The 27117-nt window shown below is 45.8% G+C and overlaps 2 protein-coding genes across 2 annotated transcripts in view; one reads left to right on the top strand and one right to left on the bottom strand.

Moving 5' to 3' along the window:
- The window catches only part of SPATA21 (spermatogenesis associated 21), a 28829-nt gene extending 22091 nt beyond the window's left edge, over positions 1–6738 (top strand). Inside the window, exons 7-9 of the mRNA XM_008582906.1 lie at positions 4884–5059; positions 5897–6074; positions 6636–6738. Of these exons, the coding sequence (XP_008581128.1) occupies positions 4884–5059; positions 5897–6074; positions 6636–6693 (412 nt within the window). The 3' untranslated portion in view covers positions 6694–6738. The remainder of the gene's footprint in view (positions 1–4883; positions 5060–5896; positions 6075–6635) is intronic.
- A 663-nt stretch (positions 6739–7401) lies between these two features.
- SZRD1 (SUZ RNA binding domain containing 1) overlaps positions 7402–27117 on the bottom strand; it is a 28753-nt gene continuing 9037 nt past the window's right edge. The window contains exons 2-3 of the mRNA XM_008582897.1: positions 11730–11984; positions 7402–10550 (exon numbers count right to left, since the gene is read on the bottom strand). Of these exons, the coding sequence (XP_008581119.1) occupies positions 10448–10550; positions 11730–11984 (358 nt within the window). The 3' untranslated portion in view covers positions 7402–10447. The remainder of the gene's footprint in view (positions 10551–11729; positions 11985–27117) is intronic.

Genomic DNA, 27117 nt, shown 5'->3' with positions numbered 1-27117 from the left:
AGATCAAGGCACTGCAGATTGTCTAGTAAGAACACACTTTCTGGTTTACAGACATCTTCTTGCTGTGTCCTCACATGGTGGAAGGGACAAGGGATCTCTCTGGGGCCTCTTTTATAAAGTCACTAATTCCATTCATGAGGGCTGTATCCTCATGACCTAATGACCTCCCAAAGTCCTCACCTCCAAATACTATCACCTTAAAGGTTAGGATTTCAACATATGAATTTTGGGGGACACAAACTTTCAGAGCATAGCACAGAATTAGTCTGCTAGCAGTTACTCCATCCATAGCCAGGGCCCTAGTGGGAAGATTTAAAATTATTGATCCAGGGGCCAGCACTGTGGCTCACTCGGGAGAGTGTGGCGCTGGTAGCGCCGAGGCCACGGGTTCGGATCCTATATAGGGATGGCCAGTGCACTCACTGGCTGAGCGTGGTGCAGATCACACCGTGCCGAGGGTTGTGATCCCCTTACCGGTCAGAAAAACAAAAAACAAAACAAACAAACAAAAAATAAAATTATTGATCCAATTTCTTTAACAATTATGTAACTATTCAGGTTTTCTACTACTTTTTTTTTTAATTGTAACATAGTTGATTTGTACATATCTGTGGTGTTCGAATATCATTACCTGTGTGTAATATGTGATGCTCAAATCAGGCTGGTTAGGGGGCCAGCCCGTGGCTCACTCGGGAGAGTGCGGTGCTGATAACACCAAGGCCCCGGGTTCGGATCCCATATAGGGATGACCGGTTTGCTCACTGGCTGAGCGTGGTGCTGACAACACCAAGTCAAGGGTTAAGATCCCCTTACCAGTCATCTTTAAAAAAAAAAAAAAAATCAGGCTGGTTAGTATATTCAACATAACACAACGTAATCATTTTTCATGGCCCTCTACCAGTTTCTCTCTACCGCTCCCCCACTACCCCAGTTTTCTACTTCTTAAGTAAGCTTTGGTAATTTATATTTTCCTAGGAATTCATCTTGTTCCTCTAATTTTCAACTGTATTGGCATAAATTCTTCATAATATTCCATATAATCTTAAATCTCTATTTGATCTGTAGTTATGTTCTTCCATTAGGATTTGGATTCAGCTACAATAAATTTAAATGGACTTGCTTAAACTTTAGGGTTTATTTTTCTCAGATTTACTGACTATATATATATATATATATATAGTTTGTTTTTCTCAGCCATTTAAGAGTAAGCTGGAATCATATCTTTGTGCCCCTGAATATTTCAGTGTCTTTGTGTGTGCGTGTATGTGTGTATATATATATATGCATATGTATATATGTATAAACACACACACACACACACATATGGCATACCTTTTGGAGACCCTGTTGTTAAAACCCTTACCAGCATAACAATTAAGAGATACTCAAGTGTTATCTAATATTTCATAATTTGTTTGTGATTATGATAAATAGGATGTTCTAAAGGTTACAGCCTAGGGGAAGATTCTCTCTTGCCAGGATCTAGGATTGGTACTATTAAGGAAGTTAAATAACTTTCCCAAGGCCCATAGTTTGTAAGTGGTATAGACAGCCTTAAAACCAGAAAGTCTAACTCCAGGGGCCATGCTTTTTTTAACTCTGCAATCTCATGTGAGCAATATATTTTTTTTTTTTTTTTTTTTTTTTGCAGCTGGCTGGTATAGGGATTGAACCCTGGACCCTGGTGTTATCAGCACCACACTCTAACCAACTGAGCTAAGTGGACAGTTTCTTATTAATTTTAGGAAATTTAACACTGATAAGAATACTATTAACTAATCTACAGTCCTTATTCCAATTTTTTTCAATTGTCCCACTAATGTCCTTTATAGCTTTTTTTGTCTTTGTGGGTTTTCTCCCCCCACCGCCCCACCGCCAATTCAGGCTCCAATCCAGGATCACACATTGCATTGAATTGTTATGATTCTTTAGTCTACTTTAATCTGAATAAATTCCTCATTTTTTTTTTTTTTTGTTATAGAATATCCCCTAGTTTGGGCTTGTTTCCTCATGATAAGATTCAGGTTATACATCTGTTGTGCATAACAGAATAGCACGGAAGTATTGTGTATTCCTCTGTGTGTTGCATTAGAACACCGATCATTTGTTTAAGGTGATTCTGTCATGGTTTCTCCACCCTCAAGTTTTTGTTTTTCCTTTTGTAATTAACAAGTATTTTCTTCGTGAGGAATTTGAATCTGTGTAAACATCCTGTTCCTCACATACTCACACCCATAAGTTTTAGCATGCATTGATGATTCTTACCTAAATCAGTTATTACTCTGAAGGTTGAAAAATGTTGATTTTCTTACTCTGTCATTCCATCTACATTTATTAGTTGGCATTCTACTGTAAGGAAGAGAGCTCCCTTCTGTAATTACTTGTCACCACAGTGACAGAGGAACTGTCTATTTCTCTTTCTAGTTATAGCAGGTTTTACTTTATATTTCATTTTCAGAATTTTATATTTCCTGATGAATTGAACATTTCATCATTATATGATAATCATTTGTGTTTCTAGTAATGCTTTTCATCTGAAGGCCTAGGTTTTGTTTTCTTTTGTTACGTTTTCTCTTCAACTCTGGTTTTATTGAAAAACAGCAGCATTGGTGGTCGTGCAGGCGGAGGGGTACGGACCCATCCCGGCCCCCCAGGCCTAGGTTTGTTTTGAACATTAATATGGCTATTTCAACTTCCTTTTAGTTAGTAGTATTCAATTGAAATAATTTTCATCCTTTGACTTAATTTTCAAAAATTTAAGTCAAAGTAGTAAGTGGACATTGTTTTAAAAGCACAATAGTCCAAAAAGGCTCATAACAAACACTTGCAAGGGTCATAACAAATCCTTGGCTTCTTCTTCTTTATTCTGGTATTTTATCATTTTTGGATAAATCAGTATTTGAAGTTTCTATTATTATGGCTATACAATTATTCAAAGCTGAGCATTTTAGTATACCATGACTTATTTCCTTTTACTTCCTCAAGTTGACAATTACCTTGACATTTTCCCTTTGTACCTATTAATAATTCTTCTTGCACCTTCCTAGAATTCCTTTTTTTTTGCAGGCATGTTTTAAATAATTCCATTCCCCTTGTTTCTGGAGTAATTGTTTAGGCCTGCTGCTGAGCTGTCCTCCTGGGACTCTTTCTTCCGTTCCTCTGATTTGGATTCTCCATTCCCTGCATCTCTTTCTTAGTTTGCTTCTTTTTTTTAATGGGAACATGTTTCCCCAGTAGCTCGTCTGGGTTAGAAAGGCAGTAATTCAACAACAGGTATAGAAATGCCATACCTTGAAATCTGTGTACAGTGATCCAATCTAAATTGGTTGTCCTTTACAGCACTTGCCTGCCACCGTGGGATCTGCCTTCACCACCTTCCTGTATGTTTGCCTCTCTCCTGTCTTAGATCTCCTGTTGTCTGCATGTATATCCCCCCCCTACTTCTTTTTGTTTTTTTGATTTATGTCCTCATTTTGAAAGAACACTTCCTCCAGTAGCTTCTTGAGAAAGGATGCATGGGAGGCAAAATTTTTGAGGTTTTGTATGTCTGCAAATGTGTTTATTCTACCCTCGACTTCTGAATAGTTTAGCTAGGTACAGAATTCTGGGTTGGTGTATTTGTCAAGCAACAGACTCTAATATACTGTAGTTCAAACAAGGTAGGAGTTTATTTCTCTCATATTGACAGTCTGGAGGAAGCAGGCAGAGAGACAAAGTTGCCAGGCACCCAGTTTCTTTACAGTTTATTGCTCCACCATCCCCTAGGTCAATCCTGAACCAATTTATCAGCAACCAATCTGAATTCAAGCCCACAGGAAGGGGGACAGAGGAAGTGGAGAGCAAGCAATTTCCTTTAAAAAGGGGACCAAGAAAGCTTCACACACTCTGCTTATGTCCTTCTGGCTCCTGTGGAATGAAGTTATTTTCTAGTCTAACTCTTTACTCAGGGTGTTGCCTTTTGGGGGAGTCCTAATTTTACAAAAGCGGTTTACATCCAATCTCCTACCATGTAAAGGCTCTGGGATTGGTTTTCTATCTTCCATGTCTGAGGCCTATGAAAACCCAATATTCCAGGCCCCAAAGTAGGCAGAGGCCCCAGCAGACATCAGGTTAAGCCCTAGGGCTTCCCAACACTCTGAGTAGCATGCCCACTCAGCCCCAGATGATGTGGCCCTGCCATCGTGCTGCCCACACCTCTTCCCCTCTCTCCCTCATGCATCAGGCTCCAGCTTCTCGAGACTCTTTGCTGTCCCTATAGCTCACCAAGCTTCTTCCCACCTCCTGGCCTTTGCACATGCCATTCCTCTGCTTGGAACTCTCCCTCCAGATATCCAGTTGGTTTCTTCCCTCCCTTCATTCTGTTCAAATGTCATCTCCTGAAACCTTTGCTGACCACCTTGAGCAAAACAGCCCCTCATCACTACCCCCTACCCTTTTCCTTTCCCTTAAAGCTTGCTCCCGCGCCTCGCTCAGCCAGTGAGCGGGAACTGGTCTGTATGTGGGATCCGAACCCTCGGCGGGAGCGCCGCTGCGCTTCCCAAGCGGCGCACTATCGCAGTGCGCCACCGGGCCGGCCCCAACATGTGTACTCTTTGATCTCCATTTTACCCAGGGGGAACCTGAAGCTCAGAGAAGTCAAGTGACTTGCAGTCATGGGTAGATAACCATCTCCCCCATTTTACATAGGGGAATTGAGGCCTAGAGCCAGGCAGTGACTTGCCCATAGATACAGAAAGTTAAGGGCAGAGCTGGGACTAGAATCCAAGTCTCCTAACTCCTGCTTGTGTTGCTGCTCCAGAGCTGGCCAGGCAGAACAGGGGTTCAGGAGGAGCGAGGCAAATTAAACATAGCCAGGCTGAGCTGGGCGGGCACTGCCTCCCCAGCTACTACCAGAAGAAGCTGAAGGAAGGCACCCACAAGGCCAGAGAGATGGCATCGGCCTTAGACCAGCTGCGGTCACGGAAGAAGCTTACCTACAACCCTCAGCAGGCAGACAGCTTGGAAGTCTCAGAACGAAGGGTCCTCAGGATCCTGAGCCGGCTAAAGCAGCAGAACTACGGTGAGGGCCCTGGGCACAGTGGGCTGGTCTGGTCTGGTCTGGGCTGCGGGCTCTGCTCTTCTGCCCATCTGGCCTCCTGGCCCCCACCCAGCCAGATCCAGGGAGCTGAGGGGCCTGGTTTTCCACTTTGGGCTTGAACTATGTACATCAGTAAATGGGCTGATAATCACTACTCCACATCAAGCCCCATGACAACAGCCTGCTGCACTGCACTCTTCCCCTTCCTACCTTAGCCCTGAGCACAGGTTGGCCCCAAGAGCCAGGACTGAGAAGGGAGCAGCTGTGGAGAGATTAGTAATCCCAGGTCACTTAACTGAGCACCACTGGGGTCATTGTGCTGGAGCCTTTTCAGATGCACTAGAATTTAATTCATATGATCACATACTTACCCCATTTCACAGATGAGAAAATTGAAAGCGAGGAAGTTTATGCCACCTCAAGTCTCCCCAGTTAGTGTGCTGGGAAGAGTTTATACCCAGGTCTGACCCCCAGACCTGTGATCTTTCCACTGGGCAAGGCTGCTTCCCTTGCCCAAGTACCATTTATTAGGCTCCTATTATGTGACAAGTGATGGGATAGGAGCTTTGGACAGTCATGCTAGAGCATGCTTACCAGACTGTGCCAGAACCCATCCTCTTTAAGCTATCAGCTCTAATTCTGTGCTGTGTTCAGCTGAATGCTTTGCATACATTATCCCTTTAATCCTCATCATCAGAGAAGTGACTTGCCGAATCCCACCCATCTCATTATGGGGCAAAACCAGAATTTCACCTGGGTCTGCCTGACTCCCAAGGCCAGGCATGCTGTGAAGCATTCCCCTCCTGCCTCCTTCACCAGTTGCCAACCTGCAGAGCCCCTATGCCCAGGTACCCTGCATCCCACTCTGCCCGCCCCTGGACAAAAAGATGGTCAGTCGGAAACAGGGCAACCACTATATGCTGGACCAGTGTGCCCCCACCGGCCTGGACCCTGACATCCGTAGCCTCTTCTTCCAGTCAGGATCTCAAGGAAGCAGGTGGGTGCCCAGAGGGTGAGGGCCCAGCCCAGGCCCACCAACCTCCTTCCTTAAGAGGTCCCTGGCCTAGTGCCTGGGGAATCCATCCCTCCAAGAGATGATGCCTAATGACTGCCTGCTCCAGAGATAAAAGGTAGAAGGGGAAGAAATTAACTTTTGTTGAGAGCCTGTGACCAAGCAGATTGTTTCACTGAAGCCAGAGTTCTTGTCTTCCTGTACCCAGGACTCAGGGGCACCTACTACCTTTTTCTTATGCTGGCACTACCCCCCTTTCCCATACAGGGGGCTTAACTCATCTCCTTTGCCCAATCTGGTTCCAGATTAGGAGTAGCAGGTTAATCAGATGGGCAGAGAGGAGCATTCCCCACAGCAGTCCCCATCCAGGGCCCCTCTGGGAAGAAGAGCCTTGGACTTAGAATCAGCCCCTAAGTCCAACTGATGGCTCCATCACTTCCAAAGGGAGGCCTCCTCTCCCCTTGGGCACACAGGGATGGCTCATGTCCTGGGAGGACTGTGGAGAGAGGGCCAAACATCTCCCACCTTTCTACCTCCCTCTCCCAGGGAACACAGCTCTGACAGCAGAAAGTGGCTCAGCTCAGTGCCAGCTCGAACCCACTGACCCCCTGCAGTCCTGATGCTGGGCAGTTGTTCAAGGCCTGCAAAAGAGGGGTCATCAGGCAGGGGCTGCTGTTGGAGTTTGCTTTTGTGGCCTGGTAAGCCAATAAACACTGAGAACCTCAGCTTCTTTGTGCCTGGTGCCAAAGCAGGCCCCCAGGTATTCACTCCCCCCCACTCGGCTCTCAGAGTGCAGGGCTCCAGCCTCCCTCAGGCTTGAGTCTCTGAGGCAAGACTCATCTCAAAGCCCTGCCTAGGGTTGGGGTTCCTGCAACAGGTGATCCTGGATGCAAAGTCTTGACCTTCTGTGCTCTCAAAGCACAGAGCTGGGACTCTCCTCAAATGAATGTCTCCCCCTTTGAACTGGGAGCCCCACAAAGTAGGAGTTTTCTCTCCCCACTTGCTCTTAAGGGAGTGGGGAACATAAGAGATATACCTGGAAAAGATCTGGACCCTGAAAGTGGCAGGCCCCGTGGAAATGCAAGAGGCAACCTCAGTCATGCTATCCCTGACAGAGCCCCAGGACCTAGAAGTCTGCATCCTTTGGAGCACTAACGAGGTGGGTCCTTGCCCCCCAACCCACACACCACCCGGCCTATTTATCTACCAAAGAGAGTCCCTCCCTGGGACTAAACAGAGGTAGCCCCCCAGGGTTAAACAAGGAGCCACAGCAAGAGGTTGTAGGCCAAAGACTGAAATGAGGACAAAGATCTGACAAGTTTAAAACATGTATTTAAAATACAATTTATAAAATGCTTAATCTGCCGACTCAGGAGCCCGCGGTGCGAGGTGGGGTAAGGGTAGGCAGCTGCCCGCTACACCAGCAGAGCAAGACTGCAGGGGTGTGGCCCTACCTCCCATGCCCTTCTGTTCAGACACCCAAGGGGCCCATGTGCACACCTGGGATCACATGACCAGAACAGGACCCCAGAGGTTTCTTGAGTCTCTTCTGCTTATCAGGGAGGCTGGGTGCAGCCCTGCCGGCCCATCCCTGAGCAGAGCACCCCAGATGGGGCAGAGCAGGGTATGGCTGGGCTGGGCAGGGCAGGGCTTGGCTAGGCTGGGCAGGGCAGGTGGGCTCTGGAAGGGGCTGATGGTAGCAGATAGGGTGTTGCCTCCTGCCTGCAGGTGGGGAGCACCCTGATTGAGTGGGCTGAGAAGGGTTGGTCACCAGGCCCAGACCCCCAGCTCCTTTGGTTATAGGCTGACGTCAGAGTAGTGGCTCATGGGAAGCGGTTAGCTGGAAGGTCTGAGGCCTGGCTAATGGGATCAAGGAGGAGCTGAGGGAAGGGGACAGTACCATGAAGGCAGATAAAGGGGCAGCAGCCTCAGGTTTCTGCCCCCCAACCCCCCTGGGGTTTTCCAAGCCAAAGCCTGCAACTTACTTTAATTAAAAAAAAAAAAAGGAAAAAAAAAAAAAAAGCACTTATGGAAAGTTACAGACAACTATCAAAACAAACAAACAAACAAACAAAAAATCCCCCACACAAAATCCAAACCTTTTTCCCATATCCCCTCCCGCCTCCCAAGTTCCCGGTTTTTTTCTTTTAAAAATTTTGCCTGCCACCTCTCCATCTGGGAAGCCAAGGGCATGACTGCTGGTGGTGGTGACAGGCACACAGCGGGCAAAGCCCCATCTTTGGCCAGAGGGAGGTGGCAGCACCAGTCTCTGCCACATCCTCAATCTGCAGACACCCATCAGCCAGCCTTCTCTTTGGCTCCCACTAGAGGGGCGGGGCAAAACAGGTGGTCTTGATGGCTGAGCAATCAGCACTTCTGACCTTCCCACCTGGACCACCTCTGCACCTTTCTACAACTGAAAGGACATCCTCACCTTGGGCCAGAAACCACTATTACATGAGGGACAGACCTATACATTTAGAATGTGGACACTTGATCAGGGCAGTGGAACTAAAAAAATAGCAGCCAACTTTCTTCCTTGCCTACTCCTGGAGGTAATCCCCCTCCCTTACTCATGGAAACTGTCCCAGCTCTGCTCACAAATGATTCCTGGCTTCACACAGTTGTAAGGCTGTGCTATGGACTAGTTGCTGACTCAACTGGCAGCAGGCCCTTCCTCCTAAGGGGAAGACATAGTGGGACATGGCTTGCTGGGCCTGGCCGACCATTCCCACAGGGCAAGGCTGAACCAAAGGTGGAGTGAGCCTGCAAAACCTAGCTTGCCACCTTGGCCACCAAGAACTGCCTGAATAACAAAACCACACCAACCACTCAAAAACTTATCTGCTGGACAGGAGTGGGGAGGCCGTCTGGCTGGCTGAGGGATAAGGCGCAGTGCAATGGAAGAGACCAGAAGGCCTGAGAAGAGCCAGGCTGTACGCACACAGAGGTGCTCGGGACAGCTGCCCTCTTAGCATCTTCCACCTCAAGGAGACAAAGCAAATCTCCAGGCTCCAGGGACAGAGGAGAAACTGCATTCATTCCAGGCCCTCACTCTGGGAAATCAGGTGAAGAGTAGCCTAGGCCTCCGGGGAACTAAGCTGTCATCAATCTTGGCAATGCAAAACTTTTCTTTTCTCAACTTCATTCAGAATGGTCTGCCTCCATGGTACTGATTTCACACAGGAAATGTACCAGGTATAGTCACTGAACTGGGGCCATCAACTGAGATGGCATGCCACAGATCTTTAGGAGCTCAAGCCTTGCTGGAGTGGGAAGATCTATCCACCTCCTAACCACACTGGACAGAAGGCTCAGAGTCCTGGAGCTAGACTCTCTCCTGCTGTTCCTTGTGCTGATAGCAAAATACTGAACACATCTCGCATCCCTTACTTCTAAGCGCAGGAGTGCAGTCTTGCACCCAGATGCTCCCTGCCCTCTTCTAGCAAGCCTGGCTGGTAGGGAACCACCCTGAGGGGTATGGGAAGGGGAAGTCTGTTCACTTTCCCTATCTCCCAAAATACTAGAGGTGGGGTTGGCATCCCCGCCCCAAGGCTCTCTGAGCCTACAGAGCTAGCCTAGTCTCCAGGCAGGGCCAAGATGCCCTGGGACTTAGCTGGGGGAGGGGGATATAGGCATGGGGTGCTCATCTGTCCTGGGGGCTGCAGAGCCCTGCCCCTTTTCTGGGCGGCAGTAGGAATACAGAAGCTAAGCTCACCAAAATCCTATTGGTTAATGTTCCTAGTGAATTTCCCAGAAACATTTTTAAGTAGACTACCAAACTACCCTTCCTCAATTAAAAACTCATTAAATTGCTAAAACCCCTCCCATGCACTTTTTCTTGCAAATCAGACATTTGTATAAACAAACAAAAATAGGAAGAAAAAAAAGAAAGGATATTTTCAAATGGAACTTACTTTTTAAGTGATGAAGACATGCACATGGGGGTGGGTGGGTGGGAGTTCTCATCTGTGTTTTGAAATCCCAAATTAATGAGCATGATAAACTGTTATTGCTGGCACTGGCTTTACCCCAAGTGGCCAAGTGGCACTGTCTGACTCTCCACTCTGAGTCCTTGGTGGGTCCCCCCAACCCTCCCCTAACCCCCACCCTTTCCCTTTCTATTGACTTGGGACAGCCCTTGTTGACATGCCAATCACAGTGGGAAGGGGGGAAGAGGAGAGGTCACAGTGCATGGGGTTCAAGGTCACAGTGGGCGGAGCAAGGGGATCACAGTGCAAGTAATTCAGGTCGTTCCCTCTGCTCAAGTCCAGCTGTCTGCCACGGCAGTGCGACCCGTGGCTGACGACCCAGGAGGTGGTGACGGAGGCAGCGGCGGCATCCTTTCTTGCCTTGATTTATCTGCGCTGTTTGAAGCCTTGTGACCCATCAGGACCCATAGGCTGTCTGATCACATTATTGGGCTGCCTGCTGTCTTCAGGTTGGGAGATCCTGGTTGGCCTGAAGGGAAGAAGACCAGAGGAAGGCCTGAAGGTGGATATACAAGATGTCCCCAGATCTTAAAATCATCCATCCTTGCAGCTGGGGCAGAAGTCACATGGTGGCTATCAGCCAAGTCTGGCTCCACAACTCCAGACATCTCCAAGTTGGGAGGTCCCTGTGGGCAGGTGGGGTGGTGGTTCATGTTCACTTCTAGCAGCTTCAGCATTCTTCCCCCGTTTGGCTCACCATCATGCATTTGCAGGCAGTGGGAATGCTCAAGGACCCATTCTGTCCAGAGGCAGTAGCCATGAACAGCACATCCTCCACACAACTATGTGGTACAGACTCTCCAGAGCCCTAACCAAGAGCTCAGAGTGACACGGCTCCCACCAACTCTGCCCTTCTGCTTCTCACCAAACCATGTGGTCAATGGCTGACTCATATTATGACAGAAGACTAAAGGAAATGGACTTTTTCCACTTCGGAAAGGTGATGTCTTAGAGGAAAAATAACAGATAATGGACATCCCTTCAAAATAATGGAAAGAAGGTCTGCAGATTAGTTCTTCAAGTCCCAAAATACCAAGCCACAGAGGCCTCTCAATGTTAGAAAGAGACCGTTCTAACAAATACTGCTTTACCAGTAAGTGACAGATTTATATAGTGCAACCTCTTGTACTGCAGAGAAAAAGTGCTGAAAGTAAAAAAGAATTTAGGAAAATTCATAAGAACATCAGAAGGGGCTATTGGAGACCCAGAAGATAACATGGATGCACTTAACTGGGCGCTTTCCACTGTGCCAGGAAGGGTCTCAGCACCCTGTGCTCATCTGCTCATTTACTCACTTAACTATACAACAACATAATTATGCAGCTAAGACACAGAGAGGTAATTCTAAGAGGTAAGTGGCAGATTTTACCTCCAAGTTCACGTCTTTCACCTCTATGCAACACTGCCCTTGGTGCCTGCAGACTGCAGAGGCAGCATGCCAGCAAACCACCACCTCCCCGAAGCATTCCCCAGGGCTTCTGGAGCACAGACAGTGAACTAGCCCCAGCAGTCTGGGACTGGCAGCTGCAGCTGTGCTGTCCCTGCCCTGACTCTGCCTGCTTATCACTACCCTAACTTGCAGCCAGGCCACTCTCCTCCTCTTCCTCCTCCTCCTCAGGGGGGACCTCAGTGGTGTGGTCACACTCACCTGTCGAGGATGGGTTTCTCCTGCTCTTCCTCAGGGCTGGCGCTGCCCAGGATCCGCTTCCGGGCCTCGGCGTACTCTGCTTCCCGCTGTGCTAGGGACTTGACTGGAAGGGCTGGCCTGCTGGTGGAGTTGGGGCTGCTGACCACACCGTTGCTGGTGGGCCTCTTGAGGATGCGGATCTGTGGAGGGGGCCCCGAGGGAAGGCTATCGTCCTGAATCACAATGGGCACTTTGGGAGGAGATTTGGATTTCCTGCTGACAAAGCAAACACAGCTTCACAAATCCTACCCCTAACTAGGAAGGACACATCCATTTCCCCCATCCCCCACCAGCCCCCCACTTTCCTCTCCCTACTAATTCTATTCATTATTCTCTGGCCTCTGACCAGACATCAAAACTCCAACTCCTCAAAAAGGGTTTCTCAAAAAACCAACCTTGCCACCAGCTCCAGCAGTCCACAGGAGCTACTCCCCAGACCTAACCCCTGGCCAAGGGGGCTGGAAAACCACCTCATTTTGGACCTTCTATCCCCATGTTCATCACAGTCATATTAACCACCTGTGGCAAAACATTTCCTGTCTAGAATCCAGTGACTTCAGTTAAAATCCCAGCTTTCCCCACACAGACCACAGTATGATAGGCTGGTGAGGTGGGAGCCCCTTAGCCTGGGGGTAGGCAAAGTGTTCAACCTCAGCCAAGGTCTCCCACCACGTGTATTCACTCAAACCAGTCAAACACTACAAAGGAGCCTGCTACACCATCCCTGCCTGGCACCAAGACAGGATTTACCAAACTGCCTCAGCCTTTTGGCAAGAGTGACCTATGCCTCTCAGAGAAAAGCTACACCAGACAACTGAATCACCTCTTCAGAAGAGCTTCTCAGCAGAGAAACCTCCCTCGACAGGGCTCTCTGGTCTGCTGGACAGCGGCGGGGCTGGGGTGAAGAACGATCCTAGAAACAGTGCTTGGCAATGCTTAAAAGAAACATTGTCCAAGGCCGGTGGATATGCACATCAAGGTGATGTGTCCACGAGGAGAGGTGGAATTAACAAAAAACAAATATAGGAAGGTCAAGAAACAAAACCACAGGAGGAGAAAGGGACCCAGGCAAGAATGACCACCCCACACAGCAACTAGGACCCTCCACAGAGCAGTCAACTAGCTTCTCTTCAGAACCTTGGTTGTCAGAAGGGGTAGGGACTGGAGGAACTCAGTTGCTGCCAGGGTGAATTGGAATAACTCCTGGACAGGAATGGCATGAAAGGGGACTGCAACCAGGGGTTAGTGTAGTTGCCGAGAGGAGAGACAGACAAGGAGCCAGCAATTTGATCAAAGAGGCAGGGAGCCAGGAAAGCTAGAGGTCAGGCAGAGTGCCCCAGGGCTCCCTGGGGAATGACTGTGCAGCCCATTAAGCAAATCCAGAGATCCTATCCTCCTTCCTGCCCCTTGTCCCTGGGGAAAACCAACAGGTTACCTAAACCCAAAGAGAAAGCTGAAGTCAACTTTCACATGCTCTAGAAACCCACTTCCTCTGCTGTCTGGGTGGGGAACAAAGCTACTCTTAAAGGTCTTTCAAGAATCTCTTAGAATCTTTTCTACCAGGATACACTCATAATACCCTAAGCCACCAAGTCACTGAGGGCCTAGAGAAATAATCTGTCCAAATTCCTTGTGTCACAGAGAAAGAAACTGATGTCCAGAGGGGAAAACAAAACTTGTCCCAAATCTCAGAGCAACTGGGGGCACAGCCGGGCCTAAAACTCAAGGCTTCCAACTTGTCACCTCCCCACTTTTCATCAGACGACCTCACACAGGGGGCCCACTAAAGTGGAAGGTAGGTGCAACACCCCAGCCTCACTCCCATAGCCTCAAGCCACCATGTCTTGGTCTCCAATTTGGAAGGAAGGGTTTGCTACCCATGAGCCTGACCTGCTAAACCTAATGCCAGTGGGAGAATACCACTCACTGACTGCCCAGCTCTCAAATGGCAGAGAGCATGAGCCCTCAGACCAGACAGTAGCCTTACCTCTCCTTTTGTGTGATCTTCAGTTTTTTTTCCAACCGTCTGTCTATTTCCTAGAGGAAAAAAATGTATATAAAAAGTGGAAAAAAATCTCTCTCAAATAAAAACTTATGTCTTTATTTTCAGAGCTAAGGGCAGTGTCCTCTCTCTAGCCAAGGACATGACTGTGTCCTCTGAGGTAATGGATGTGAACAAGATAGTCTCTGGGGTTTGGGGACCTGACTCCCTTGCGGGTCCATCTCCCTTCTATCCCCAAGACCACAATGACAGTTTTAGACCTCGTAGTTCAGCTGGGTTCTCTACATAGCCTCCAACCTGTTCTTCACAGAGCCATTCAAATCAACTTTCTAAATATAAATTATGATCACTTAAAACCCTTCAGCTGCTTGCAGGACCAAGTCTGAGTTCCTCAGCAAGCCTCAGCTATACCTTCTTTAATCTTCTGTTCCCATTTTACACTACAGCACTACTGAACTATTATTAACCCCCAGAACCCAGCGTGCTGTTCTGCTTGCCTGCAATGTTCTCTCCCCCTGCAAACTCCCATTTATCCTGGTTGGATTACCCATTTTTTTGTGAATTCTGCTCTGATCCCACCAGCACAGCTAATCACATCAGGGATAAACTTTTCCTTTTATATCCCTTAATGGTCACATATATCAAATATTTTATAACCTATTTTTTTTACTGCTATGGACTTGAACTCTCTGTGACTAGCACTTAGCAAAAGGCCTAGAGTAAAACACTTTTCCTTTTATATCCCTTAATGGTCACATATATCAAATATTTTATAACCTATTTTTTTTTACTGCTATGGACTTGAACTCTCTGTGACTAGCACTTAGCAAAAGGCCTAGAGTAAAACAGAAGCCTAATGTTTGTAAACCTGGAAGTCCATAGTCTACAAGTGGAAGAAGAGACAGGAACCCTGAAGAGTAAAACAGGATTTCTCTCAGAACCAGAGGCTGACAGGTCCTGGTTAACACTAAGCCACCATTTTAGAAAAAAGCAAAGAGAAAAAAGATACCGAGGACTAGAAGGTGGAACTATCTTCCAACACATTCTGGACCTGAACTCCAACCATAGCAGGTCAGAGCCCATGCTGGGCCTAATCTCTTCAAGTCTCGGGCAGGACATAGAGCCAATGGCAGTCTGAGTCCTCAGGCCCTCAGAACCAGGAAATCCATGCTGCCTCCACACACTCATGAGCGAGTACCTACCTGTACACTGCATGGGGGAGTGGGGGGAGAAGCTATGCACAGAGCAAAGACCAAACCTCCAGGCTCCTTGGCTATCCCATTCACTCAAGCTTCCTCAGTGAAGACAAGACCATCTAGCTAGCTACTGGAGAAGAAAGAAATTGAATGCAAATTTACATGTTTCTTTGGAGAGAAGATCTATATCAGTGGTTTCCAACCAGAAGTGATTTTGCCCACAGGGGACATTTGGCAACATCAAGACATTTTTGGTTGTCACTGGGGGAAGGGGAGCGGGGAGGGTCCTACTGGAATCTAGTGGGTGGAGGCCAGGGAAGCAACTAAACATCCTACAAAACACAGACAATCCCCATAACAAAGAATCACCTGGCCCCAAATGTCAATAGTGCTGAGGTTAAGAAACCCTGATTTATACTGATTCATAAGATACATGGGATTTTCAAATAAGTCCATTACTTACAAAACATTAAGAACCACAGCCACAGTAAGAAGGCTTTGAAATGTGCTGAGATCTGCCCTCACAGCTCAGTGTGTAGCCAGTTTTCACCAGTGCTCTATATGTCCTGAAAATGATTGTATTCTATAGTTGATGAGTGCAGTTCAAGCTGGTTGGCTACATTGTTCATATCTTCCAAATTCTTACTGATTTTTTGATGTACAGGCTGTGCAATTAAGAATTATTCTTTCTAGTAAATTAAATGGTTTATCATCATGAAGTGATCTTCTCTGCCTTAAAATCTACTGTTTAATATTAACAAAGCTAGGCCAGCTTTCTTTTGGTTATTATCTTCTGGAATATGTTCCTCTCACCTTTCCATGTTCTTGTAAAGCTTATGAAACTAGATTTAAATCAAGTCTAACACTGACAAACATTCTGATAGGAGCTGAGTTGTGTTTAAAATGTATTTAGGGCCCCTCTGCTCAGAAGCAGGAAAGGACGACACAGAAAACACTACCTCCTTCAGGGTGGACCACCAGCCAGGACTGCCGCTAAAGTGGCAGAAACCACAACAGTAGCCACAGCTACTGTGCAGGCAGCCTGCCAGACACCTGACTGCATTGACACAGGAGAGTCACCAGCGGAGATCAGAAAAAGAGGACATCTCTCTCCTCAAAGCCCACTCCAAGTAATAGAAGAAGCAACTGTTTTACCAGAGGACCAGATATCAACATAGATACTAGAAATACAAAAACCCTTGGGCCGGCCCGGTGGCGCACTGGAGAGTGCGCCGCTTGGGAGCGCGGCGGCGCTCCCGCTGAGGGTTTGGATCCCATGTGGAGACCGGTTCCTGCTCACTGGCTGAGCGCGGTGCGGGCGCGACACCGAGGGTTGTGATCCAGTTACCGGTCAGTAAAAAAAGACAAAAAGGGAAAAAAAAAAAAAAAAAAGAAATACAAAAACCCAAGAAAAAATGACACTACCAAAGAATATAGTAATTCTCAAGTACCAGACCCTATAGAACAGGAAACCCTTGAAATGACTAAAAAGGAATTCTGAGCAACAATCTTAAGGAAATTCACTGACACAGGAGAAGACTCAGAACATAATGAAACGAGAGGGGAAAAAAAAAAAAAAATCCAGAATAGGAAGGAGGAAATTTACAAAGAGATTAATACTTTAAAAAGGAATGAAGCAAAACTCCTGAAACTGAAAGATTCACTCAACAAAATAAAAAACAATGGATAGCTTAAGCAGCAGGCTAGAACAAGCAGAAGAAAGAATTTCTGATCTTGACGATAGTTCTTTTGAAATAACCCAGGTGAACCAAAAAAAGGAAAAAAGAATTTTTTTTTTTTTAATGAAAATTTGGTACTTTATTTATTTTTTTTGTCCTTTTTTTTTTCCAGACCGGCCGCACCGCGTGAGCGCACCGGCCAGGCCATCCCTATATAGGATCTGAACCCGCGGCGGGAGCGCTGTTGCGCTCCCAGCACCACACTCTCCCGAGTGCACCACAGGCTCGGCCCAGGAAAAAAGAATTTTAAAAAGTGAAGAAAATCTAAGAGAGCTATCAGACAACCTTAAGTGCACAAACATCTGACTCATAGGTGTTCCAGAAGGGGAGGATGAAAAAAACAGCATGGAAAGCCTACTCAATGAAATAACAGAAAACCTCCCAGGTACAGGGAGACATGGACCTTCAGATCCAGGAGGCTCCAAGAGCCCCAAACAGATTCAACCCAAAAAGATCCTCTCCAAGACAAATTATAGTCAAACTGGCAAAGCTCAAAGAGAAAGAGACTCTTAAAACGAGAGAAAAGCATCAGGTCACCTATAGGGAGTCCCTAACAGACTAACAGCAGACTTCTCAACAGAAACTCTACAGGCCAGAAGAAAATGGGATGACTAACAGCAGACTTCTCAACCTATAGGGAGTCCCTAACAGACTAACAGCAGACTTCTCAACAGAAACTCTACAGGCCAGAAGAAAATGGGATGATATAGTCAAAATACTAAAAGAAAAAACTCCAGCCAAAAACACTATTCCCAGCAAGGCTGTCCTTCAGAAATGAGGGGAAAATAGTGTATTTTCCAGAGATACAAAAACTGCAGGAGTACACTACCACTCAACCAGCCCTACAAGAAATCCTCAAGGGAGTCCTGCACCTGGAATCCAAAAAACTATAATCACTACCGTGAATACACAAGAAAGAACAAAGCCCACTGGTAGAACAAAAATGCAGATGAGAAAGAGAAAGAAACTAAATCTTACCACACAAAAAAAACCATAATGACAATGTAATAATGCCCCTGCTTTATTTCTGATTTTAGTAATTTTGGTCTTCTATTTTTCTTGGTCAGTCTAGATCAAAGTTTGCAAATTTTGTTGATTTTTTTAAAGAATCAACGTCTGGTTTTGTTGATTTTCTCTACTGTTTTTTAATTCCCTATTTCATATATTTCTGTTGTAATTTTTGTTATTTTTTTTTTAAAGAATCAACGTCTGGTTTTGTTGATTTTCTCTACTGTTTTTTAATTCCCTATTTCATATATTTCTGTTGTAATTTTTGTTATTTCCTACTTATATTTGCTTTTAGTTTCCTCTTTTTTTCCTATTTTCTTAACGGAGCTTACATTACTGATTTGAGATTTTTCTTATTTTTAATACAGATGTTTACAAGTATAAATTTTCCTCTAAACACTGCATGAGCCCTGCATTCTATAAATTTTCATATTCGCACTTTGATTTTTATCTCAAAGTACTCTGTAATTTCCCTGATATTTCTTTTTACCCACTGTGTTTTAGGAGAGTGTTGTTTCATTTCCCCACATTTGTGAGTTTTCTAAATTTCCTTCTGTTATTGTGGTCATTTTCTATGATCTTAGTCTTCTTAAATGTATTAAGTCTTGTTTTGTGGCCAAAAATTTGCTCAGTTAATTAGAGCATGATGCTGGTAACTCCAATGTCAAGGACTCAAATTCTCATACTGGCCAGCTGCCATCCATCCATCCATCCATCCATCCATCCATCCATCCATCCATCCATACGTGGCCAAAAATTTGCTCAGTTAATTAGAGCATGATGCTGGTAACTCCAATGTCAAGGACTCAGATTCTCATACTGGCCAGCTGCCATCCATCCATCCATCCATCCATACGTACGTACACACATACATAAAACAATACAGTTAGGCAAGCACAAATTCTGAGGGTACAATCAAGTCTCTGGAGGGGCTAGGAAGGCACTAAAATGAAATCCTATCACTCCAGCTTGGAGCAAAGTTGGAGCTCAGTGTACATTCAATGACTGAATGTGAAAGGTATACCAATAGTAAAGGAATAACCTGGATGTTTTCTGTCAAACAAACACAGACACTCACATGGAGTCTATGTCTACTGTATAGTTTGTGTCAGATGTGTGTAAATTGAATTAATACCACTATTACTGCCTAAGTAAATATGATGTCTCACGTTAGTCTAATGCCTATTACCTTTTAAGGGCTTTTCAAGGCTTTTCACCCAAAACTTCTTGTTTTAAAGTTCCATACTGCATCACTTTGCTCCAATCTGAAAACAAGACTGCCTATTCAAGTTTCTCCATCATAACTGCAAAGTTTAACATCTCTGGGATTAAGATACCTTCAAACAGGGTCGAAACCAAATGCCTGCACAGGCCAGGCAAGTAACCAAACTCCATATGCAAAGGGCATACCTGGGGAGGCGAAGAGGCTGCAAGGTACCAAAGAGCACTTCCCTGCACCACCGAACCTTGGCTGATAGGACCAGATACGGTCTTTCAGGAGAAACCAAATTCAAGATTTTTATGGGAAAGCTCTGAATTTTTAAACTTCATTATGTGAACTCCCACTTTCATATCACCGGGAGGGCCAAGACATAGGCAAATGGGCCTAATATGATAGATGAATTTGAGAGGTCCCACCCAGATTTCCTCTCAGGAGGGCAAATTGCTTCCTTCTTTCTCTAGGGCTTTAGGGGAGATAGAGAATCTGAACCGTCTCAGAACATGGAGCCTGGGTGGAAAAAACCCCTTCAACATGACATTATAAGGACTGGCCTGTTAGCTCCGTTGGTTAGAGTACAGCCTTATAACCCTAAAGTCACAGGTTCAGATCCCCATACAAGCCAGCCACCAAAAAAAAAAAGAAAAGAAAAGAAAAAGAAAAAAAAAAAAAAGGACATTATGAGCCATGTCTGAGTAAATGTGTCTCTGTCCCCAAACTAGAACATGACCAGAATACATAATACTACTGGTTTTAAAAATAATGCCTTATGTCAATATAATGGCTATCAAAATACACTGTCCCAAACATTCATTTTCTGCTTACATCAACCCTGTTTGATAGACAAAATAGCTTTTAACTTTCTCTGTCAGATAAGGATAATGTGGCTGAGAGAGGTTAAGGAAATTGTCCCAAGGTCCTGAAGTAGTAAATAGTAGAGGCAGCCCTAGAATTAGCCTTTCAGGCCCTACCCCATGCTGACATCCCCCGATTGCTCAAATCCCTGGAAATGCTTGTAAAACCATTAGATATTGCTCCTTTCTTCACCTCTCCCAATTCTGCACTGCTTCTTGGCACTCCAATAACTCAAATTCCCATCCAACTCCATCATGTCAGGCACACTGGCTTTATGAGAGCTGGAGAGGTATTCTCCCATCAGATTACAGAATGGGATATAAACCCAGGCAGCTCTAGAGGAAAGCGGATCCTGGACATCTCCAGATGGCCAGCTGAACACCAGCATGCTCAGAGCCATTTGAGCAGGAGAGGGACTGCTCTGTCAGCAGCTGGAGAGGGCCCTGCAACTCGCTCTGGAGTCTATCCAGGTATCATGAGTCAGTCCATTCTCTCCTCGGACAAGACCATGCAATCAATCTGCTCTGACTTGTGTGCTGAAAAGCTGGACCAAGTCGAACTTCTCCTACAGGACTGCACTACAAGGAGAATGTGCTTCCAGAGATGCAATAGCCCAACAAAATTAAACAGGCCTCAGAACATTGTGCGAGGAAGCATCTGGACGAGGGCCTGAAATAAGGAATTGTTATTCCCTACAGGCACCTTCTCTTTTTACAAGGATGCCTTGTTCAAGGTCGAGCCTCCTGTGTTAGAGGACCTCCATGGCTTACTGAAAGAAATGCATAAGCTCTAAGATTCTGCTCTGAGTGGGGAAGGGGCACAAGGCAAGTGTTAGGGCATAATCACCATCACAGGAAAAGGGCTAAGAAGAAAGCTGGATTTCCTATGGCTTCTCCTCCTTTATTTTTTGCCAAGTAATACCAAGCAGACTCTAGAAGATGACACTGTGCTCTGATAAGTGGGGTGGTCTCCTTTCTCTGGGTCCAAATCTTAAGCAAAAGATCTGTTGTTGCCAAACCCAGGTACCACCTGCCCTGTGGGGCTACACTTTTACAAAAATGACGTACATCCTTCTTGGTCTGAGAGAACAAGCAAAACCAGAAGGAAAGATTGGAGGCAGGAAACCATGAAGAACCACAGAGGGGAGAGAGATGGTTCTGACAGTGGTGGCCCCTTTATGTGAGGTAAAGGAGAGGCCACAACCACAAGGTGAATGAAGTCAGATGTCAACATACACATACTCAACTCACCTGAGGAGGAGGTGCAGCTTCACTGGCTGCTGATGCCCTTAGCCTTACAATGATTGTGCTTGTGTGAGCCTCTGACAGAAAAGTTGGGGGGTGGAAGCCAAGGAGTACATTCATTCCAAAGTAGGTGAGCAGAGAAGGGGTCATCTCAAACAGCCTAATTTGTTAAACAGTCAGAATCTATGAAAGGAACAAAGGAGACAAAGAGGATAGGGATGTGTCTGCAAGCTGAGGCAGATTACAATGGCAGGCTGACTCCTGTAACGCTAAGAGGTGATGAGAAAAAAAAAAAAGAAAAGTGAACGGGAGAAAGGAAAAAAGGCAGATGAGAGAAACACACAGGCTATTCTAGACCTGTACAGTAAGTACAGCTGTACTTTCTCAGATCTGAATGTTAAAGACAGACTTTATCAGTTCACCTAGGGGTGATGATGTCCTGGGGGACTGATTCAAAGTAGCCAAACTCACAAGAGAAAGAGTGAACAAACCCAAACCCTCATCTGTTACACTAGGAGGGTGAGAGGGGATGTCTCTTGTGTGCTTTCTGGTGCCTGAACCGCCGCTGCTCACTCCCCAGAGCCAGCTGGTCCCCCACCCCTGCCTTAGTACCCATGCCAAAGGAGCAAACTGTCCCACTCCATCACAGCATCTCTCTCTGGAAAGTGGAATCCTCTGGTCACCAGTGCAACCAACCCAACTCCTAAGAAGTCAGGCAATCCTGTAGTAAATGGAGGTCTAAAAGGCACTGTTGGTTCCCAGCTCTGAAACAGAAAATACCCTCTTTCTATTGGCAACCAAGTTACTATTTAGGTAACTTTTAGCAACCAACCCAACTCCTAAGAAGTCAGGCAATCCTGTAGTAAATGGAGGTCTAAAAGGCACCGTTGGTTCCCAGCTCTGAAACAGAAAATACCCTCTTTCTATTGGCAACCAAGTTACTATTTAGGTAACTTTTCTCAGATAATTTGCCTCTCTTTGTTAGTTTCCATTTCAGAGGATGACACTTCTGATTTTCTTCTCAAATTCAAAGAATAACAACTGGTCTCGGGCTTCCTGTGAGTCACTATGTCCTACAGGGCCAGGGTCTTGTTCAACTATCCTGAATCGGAGAACACAAGTCTACAAGTGGACAGACCCTGCGGGGATCTGAAGAAGAGACAGGAACCCTGGGAGTATAACAAGATTTCTCTCAGAACCAGAGCCTGACAGGTCCCGATTAATGCAAAGCCCCCATTTTGGAAAAAAGCAAAGAGAAGAAAGATGCTGAGGACTAGAAGGTGGTCCTATCTTTCAACACATACGGTGGGTCCTGAACTCCCACCACAGCAGGCCAGAGCCCATGCTGGGACTAATCTCTTCAAGTCTTGGGCAGGACATCGGCACCCATGTCCCCTGGCTAGGGTCAACTGTGTCAGGATATCCTGGCAGAGCAGTCTTCCCAGCAAGGCACATTATGTTTTTCATACCACAAAGCTGGATTCTGGCTCCTCCAATTTCGCTTAGGAATAAAGCAAAAGAATTCATGGGGAGAACCAATCTACAACAACAAAACTTGGTCTAAAACTATCAGATACAAAGGTCTCTGTATCTTTAAAGTGTGCTTCACTGGGCCGAGCCCGTGGCGCACTCGGGAGAGTGCAGTGCTGGGAGCGCAGCAGCGCTCCTGCCGCGGGTTCGGATTCTATATAGGGATGGCCGGTGCGCTCACAGTGCTCACTGGCTGAGCGCGGTGCGGCCGGTCTCAAAAAGGACAAAAAAAAAAGTGTGCTTCACTAGTCATCTCAAGTCCAGACGTGCAATTTGTAGAGACTTCTCCAAACAAACTCCATGTCGATTTGCTTAATTTTGTGTTTCATCCCCATCTTGTTTCTCTCTGTCAGTGGTGGAGCAGTGACAGTGTCCTGCCCTGGTAGGGTTACCCATCTCCAATACTTCTGTTTATTCAACTCCCCCTGGCTACTCCAGGGAGAGAAGCACCCAAAGTCCTATCACCCCAGGTTTGATCCTACAGTGATGATTCAGGATCACCATCAGGTTAAAAAAAAATTAATTCCTGGGCAAACTTGATTGGCTAAGTCAAAAAAAGCAGAAAGCATAATTCAAAAGTCAAGAGACAAGATCTATGGGGCAGAGCCAGGTCATGAATTAATTCTTCGATTTGCCCTTTTAATGCAGACTCAGGTTAGTCTGTTTCAGGATTCCATTCCCCACAAAACATTCCTTCTCCCTTTGTTACTCCTACACCAAGGAAAATCATTCCACTTTAATTAAGTAGGTCACTATAGGGCACAGGATATAGTTCTAAAACTCGCTCTAAGGATGTCTATGCTTTGTTAATGTGTCTCAAAGTCCATTTTCCTTTTGCTCCACTGAGACAAAAAAAAAAAAAAAAGAGACAAGAACTTACAGAAACCTACCATAAAGTAGGAGATGTGCTAGTTGCTGGAGACCCAGAGGTGAGTAAGTCAACCTTTCGTGATGAGGAGAGCTGAGGCAGGTGAGAGAAGTCAGATAAATCACAGTAGCTGTATTAGTTGAATAAACAGTGATTCGGAAAGAGAGGGAGAGAGAGAATGAGCAATCTTGCCATGGGAAGTCAGGGAAAGCCGCAGGGACTTAAAAGGACAAGAGTTTCAAGGAGAAGAGAAAGGGGCTGAGGTATAAGAAAAAACTGGGGACAAAGAGGATGAAAACATGAATAAAGGAAAAGGAGAAGGAAAAGATATGATACCTCCTAGACTGAGAGGTTCACATCTAGAAAGATATCTTATAATGAATCCATCTCTTCTTTATTCTAGTTCTGGAAAACCATCTGAGAGTACTTTAGTTGTAGAAAATCAGTTATGGGGGCCAGCAAGATATGAATTTGAAAAAACCAGGAGCACCAGAAAACCAAGAAGGGCTTTGGGGAAGGTATATTGTATAGACCAAACTATTTTCACTTGCTTATAAGGGAAAACCAACTCCTGCTTTCTTTCCCAAGTTCATTCAGCTTTGAGATCACTCCATGCCTTTCCAGGAAGAGGGAATCCTTTGGGCACACCCTCCTTTACACTAGCTCTAGCTTTGCCACCCAGTGTGGTGGTCACTGCCACATGTGGCTAGTAAGCACCTCACACATGGCCAGGTCGAACTGCTGTAAGTGCCAAGTGTATACCAGATTTCCCAGACTTGATGCAAAAAGAGTGTAAAATGTTTCACTGACATATTTTGAATATTGATTACATATTGGAATGACACTATTTTGGATATATTGGGTTAAATTAAAAATCTTAAAATCAGTTTCTCCTGCTCTTTGTACTTTTTAAAATGTGGCTTCTAGCATATATAAAATTATATATGCAACTTGCATTGTACCTTCTGTTGGTGAACACCGCTTTAGAGTCAAACCTTAGAATAAGATGTGTTCCTACTGGACATTTAATATTTCAGCAACTAACAACTGAGCACCTTAAGGACCCAAGGACCATGCTGTTTATTGATGTACAAAACCTTCTCTGGTGGGCCCTATTTGTCATGTTGGCATAACAGCAACTAGCAATTACCAGTGCCCAGTATTTGGCTCAGGTACTGTTCTGAGTAACATTCAATCCAGCTCTCTTAAGCCCCATCACCCCACCAAAGCTGTTCTTGTCAAAGGTGCCAATGACCTCTACCACTGCCAAATTCAATGGTAAATTCCAAATCCTCATTTCACTCAACCTCTCAGCAGCATCTTACACTGCTCAATGCTCTTTCCTTAAAAGCATTTTCTGTACTTGGCGTCATAGATACCACTCCTCTGGTCTCCTTCTACCTCCCTGGAAGTTCCTTCCCACACTCTATACTTGATTTCACCTTTAATAGGATAGGTTCCTCTTCCTCTCTTGAAATCTTGCAGTTGGAGGACCACAGTGTTTGTTCCTCCCCTCTTCTGTATCTACGCTGGCTTCTTAAGTGATCTCCTCTAGTTCCACAGCTTTATAAACACTGATATACAACTGTCGACTTGACATTTACATTTGGATTTCAAAAGGAACCCAACTTATTTATGTCCAAAACCAAACTCATAATTTCACCCACTCCACCCAGTCCTGCTCCTCTCTCATTCCCCCTACCCAATCCCATCTCAGCAATTCCAGTCTTCTAGAGGCTCAGGCCAAAGACCTGGGAGTCTCCTCTGATGCCTCCACTTCAGTAGATCTTGTTGGTTCTATTTTCAAATCTTCTCAACACTCCTATTGCTACTATCCTGATCCAAATCACCAAAAGCACCTGAATGGACAGTTGCAATAACTTTTTAATCAGTCTCTGTGCTTCCACCTTTGTTCCTGGAGTTTATTTTCCACATAGCAGTCAGAGCAAGCCTTTTAAAAGCCAGGTTAGTCTCTGCTCAACACTTTTCCATGGCTCCCTATTTCAGCATGATATCCATCATAACCTACCAGTCTCTACCAAATCTGGCTCCCTGCTACCTCTACCACTTTCCCCCTTTACACATGGCCACCACATTGGCCCCTACTGTTACTCAGACAAAACAATCATGCTCAAGCCTCAGGGCCTTTGTACGTGCTGCTCGCTCTGCCTGCAATGCACTTCAACCAGCTTCCACTTTACACATGGCCACCACATTGGCCCCTACTGTTACTCAGACAAAACAATCATGCTCAAGCTTCAGGGCCTTTGTACGTGCTGCTCGCTCTGCCTGCAATGCACTTCAACCAGCTTCCGACTGCAGGGGGTGCAGTCTGTTGAAAAGACTCAGGCCCAGACTAGAGTTTCCACACAACCCAGGTATTCCAGACCTCACAAGACCTGGAAGTGCTTACAGGGTCAACAATGAAAACCTGAGCTGCACAAAAGGCCTTCTCCAGAGAATCAGCAGCAAAGCAGCAATTTAGCTCAACCACAGGACTCGAGTGTGAAAGAAAAAAAACGAACAAACCCAGAGATCAGAGACAAATTTCTGATATTAATTAGTAAAGGTCTAACACCAGCAAAGAATGCCTATAAAATGTAGAAGGACCAGAAGCCCCCTGGGCTCCCAAGCCTGGGAGGTGGGGGGCCAAGGTCCTTAGCCATGCCCCTCCCCCTGATATTTGCATCCAGCCCAATGACAACCACCAAGCAGCTGCTGGAAACACCCCGGGCTCCCAAGCCAGGGCAGTGGGAGGCCGAGGGCCTCAGTCATGACCCCCTGAAGTCTGCATCCAGTCCAGTGATGACCACTGAGCTGCCACTGGAAGCACCCTGGGCTCCCAAGCCAGGGCAGTGAGAGACTGCAGTCCTCAGCCATGCCTTCACAACATCTGCATCTAGCCCACCTAAGACCAAACCACGACCAGAAGTGCCCCAGTTTCCCCTGCCAGAATGAGGGGGTGCCTCAGTCCTCAACCACACCCCACCTTCCACCCTATCTCCCTCCCTTTTTCCCCTCCCCCCAACAGTTCCACAACAGCATCTTAACATATAAAACAAAACAAACAAACAAATTTAAATAAACAATTATGTACAGATCTTCATAAAATGCAGATTCTGATTTACTAGGTATGGAGTGGTGCCTCAGATATCCTGCATTTGTAACAAGTTCCTAGGTGATATTGATGCTGCCTTTCTGCATGAATAGCAAGGGGAGTAACCTATGACTATCTGAACTTTTTTTGTAGTAATTATCTGTCTAAGCAACTCCATTAGGTCAAATATTCAGGTCAGAATACTTTGGAATTACTCTGACTCTTGCTGTCTAACAAATACTCCACATTTAGTCTACCAGCAAATCCTGATGGCTGTATTTTTAAACACGTGAGCATTTTTCATCACCTTTCCTCTTTTACAAGCCACTGTCATCCCCCCCCTGGATTATTACAGTAGTCCTTTTGCTGGCTTCTACTTTTTCCCTTGCCTCTTCCTCTGCTCAAAAGCCCCTAGTGGCCCATCTCACTAAGAGAAGAAACCAGTCTGTTTACCAGCCTAGAAGGTGCTGCATGATTTTATCTTCTATTATTTCTCTGTCGTCATCTACTGCTTTCCCTCTCTTTTCTCTTTTGTAACCACGTTCACCTCTTTGTTGTTCCTTGGACATATCAGACATGCTCCTCCGCCTT

This window comes from Galeopterus variegatus, unplaced genomic scaffold (genome assembly GCF_000696425.1).
Source record: "Galeopterus variegatus unplaced genomic scaffold, G_variegatus-3.0.2 Scaffold2757, whole genome shotgun sequence".
NCBI lineage: Eukaryota > Metazoa > Chordata > Mammalia > Dermoptera > Cynocephalidae > Galeopterus > Galeopterus variegatus.
The sequence above is the reverse complement of the archived record's forward strand: the minus strand, read 5'-3'. Positions and strand labels throughout refer to the sequence as shown.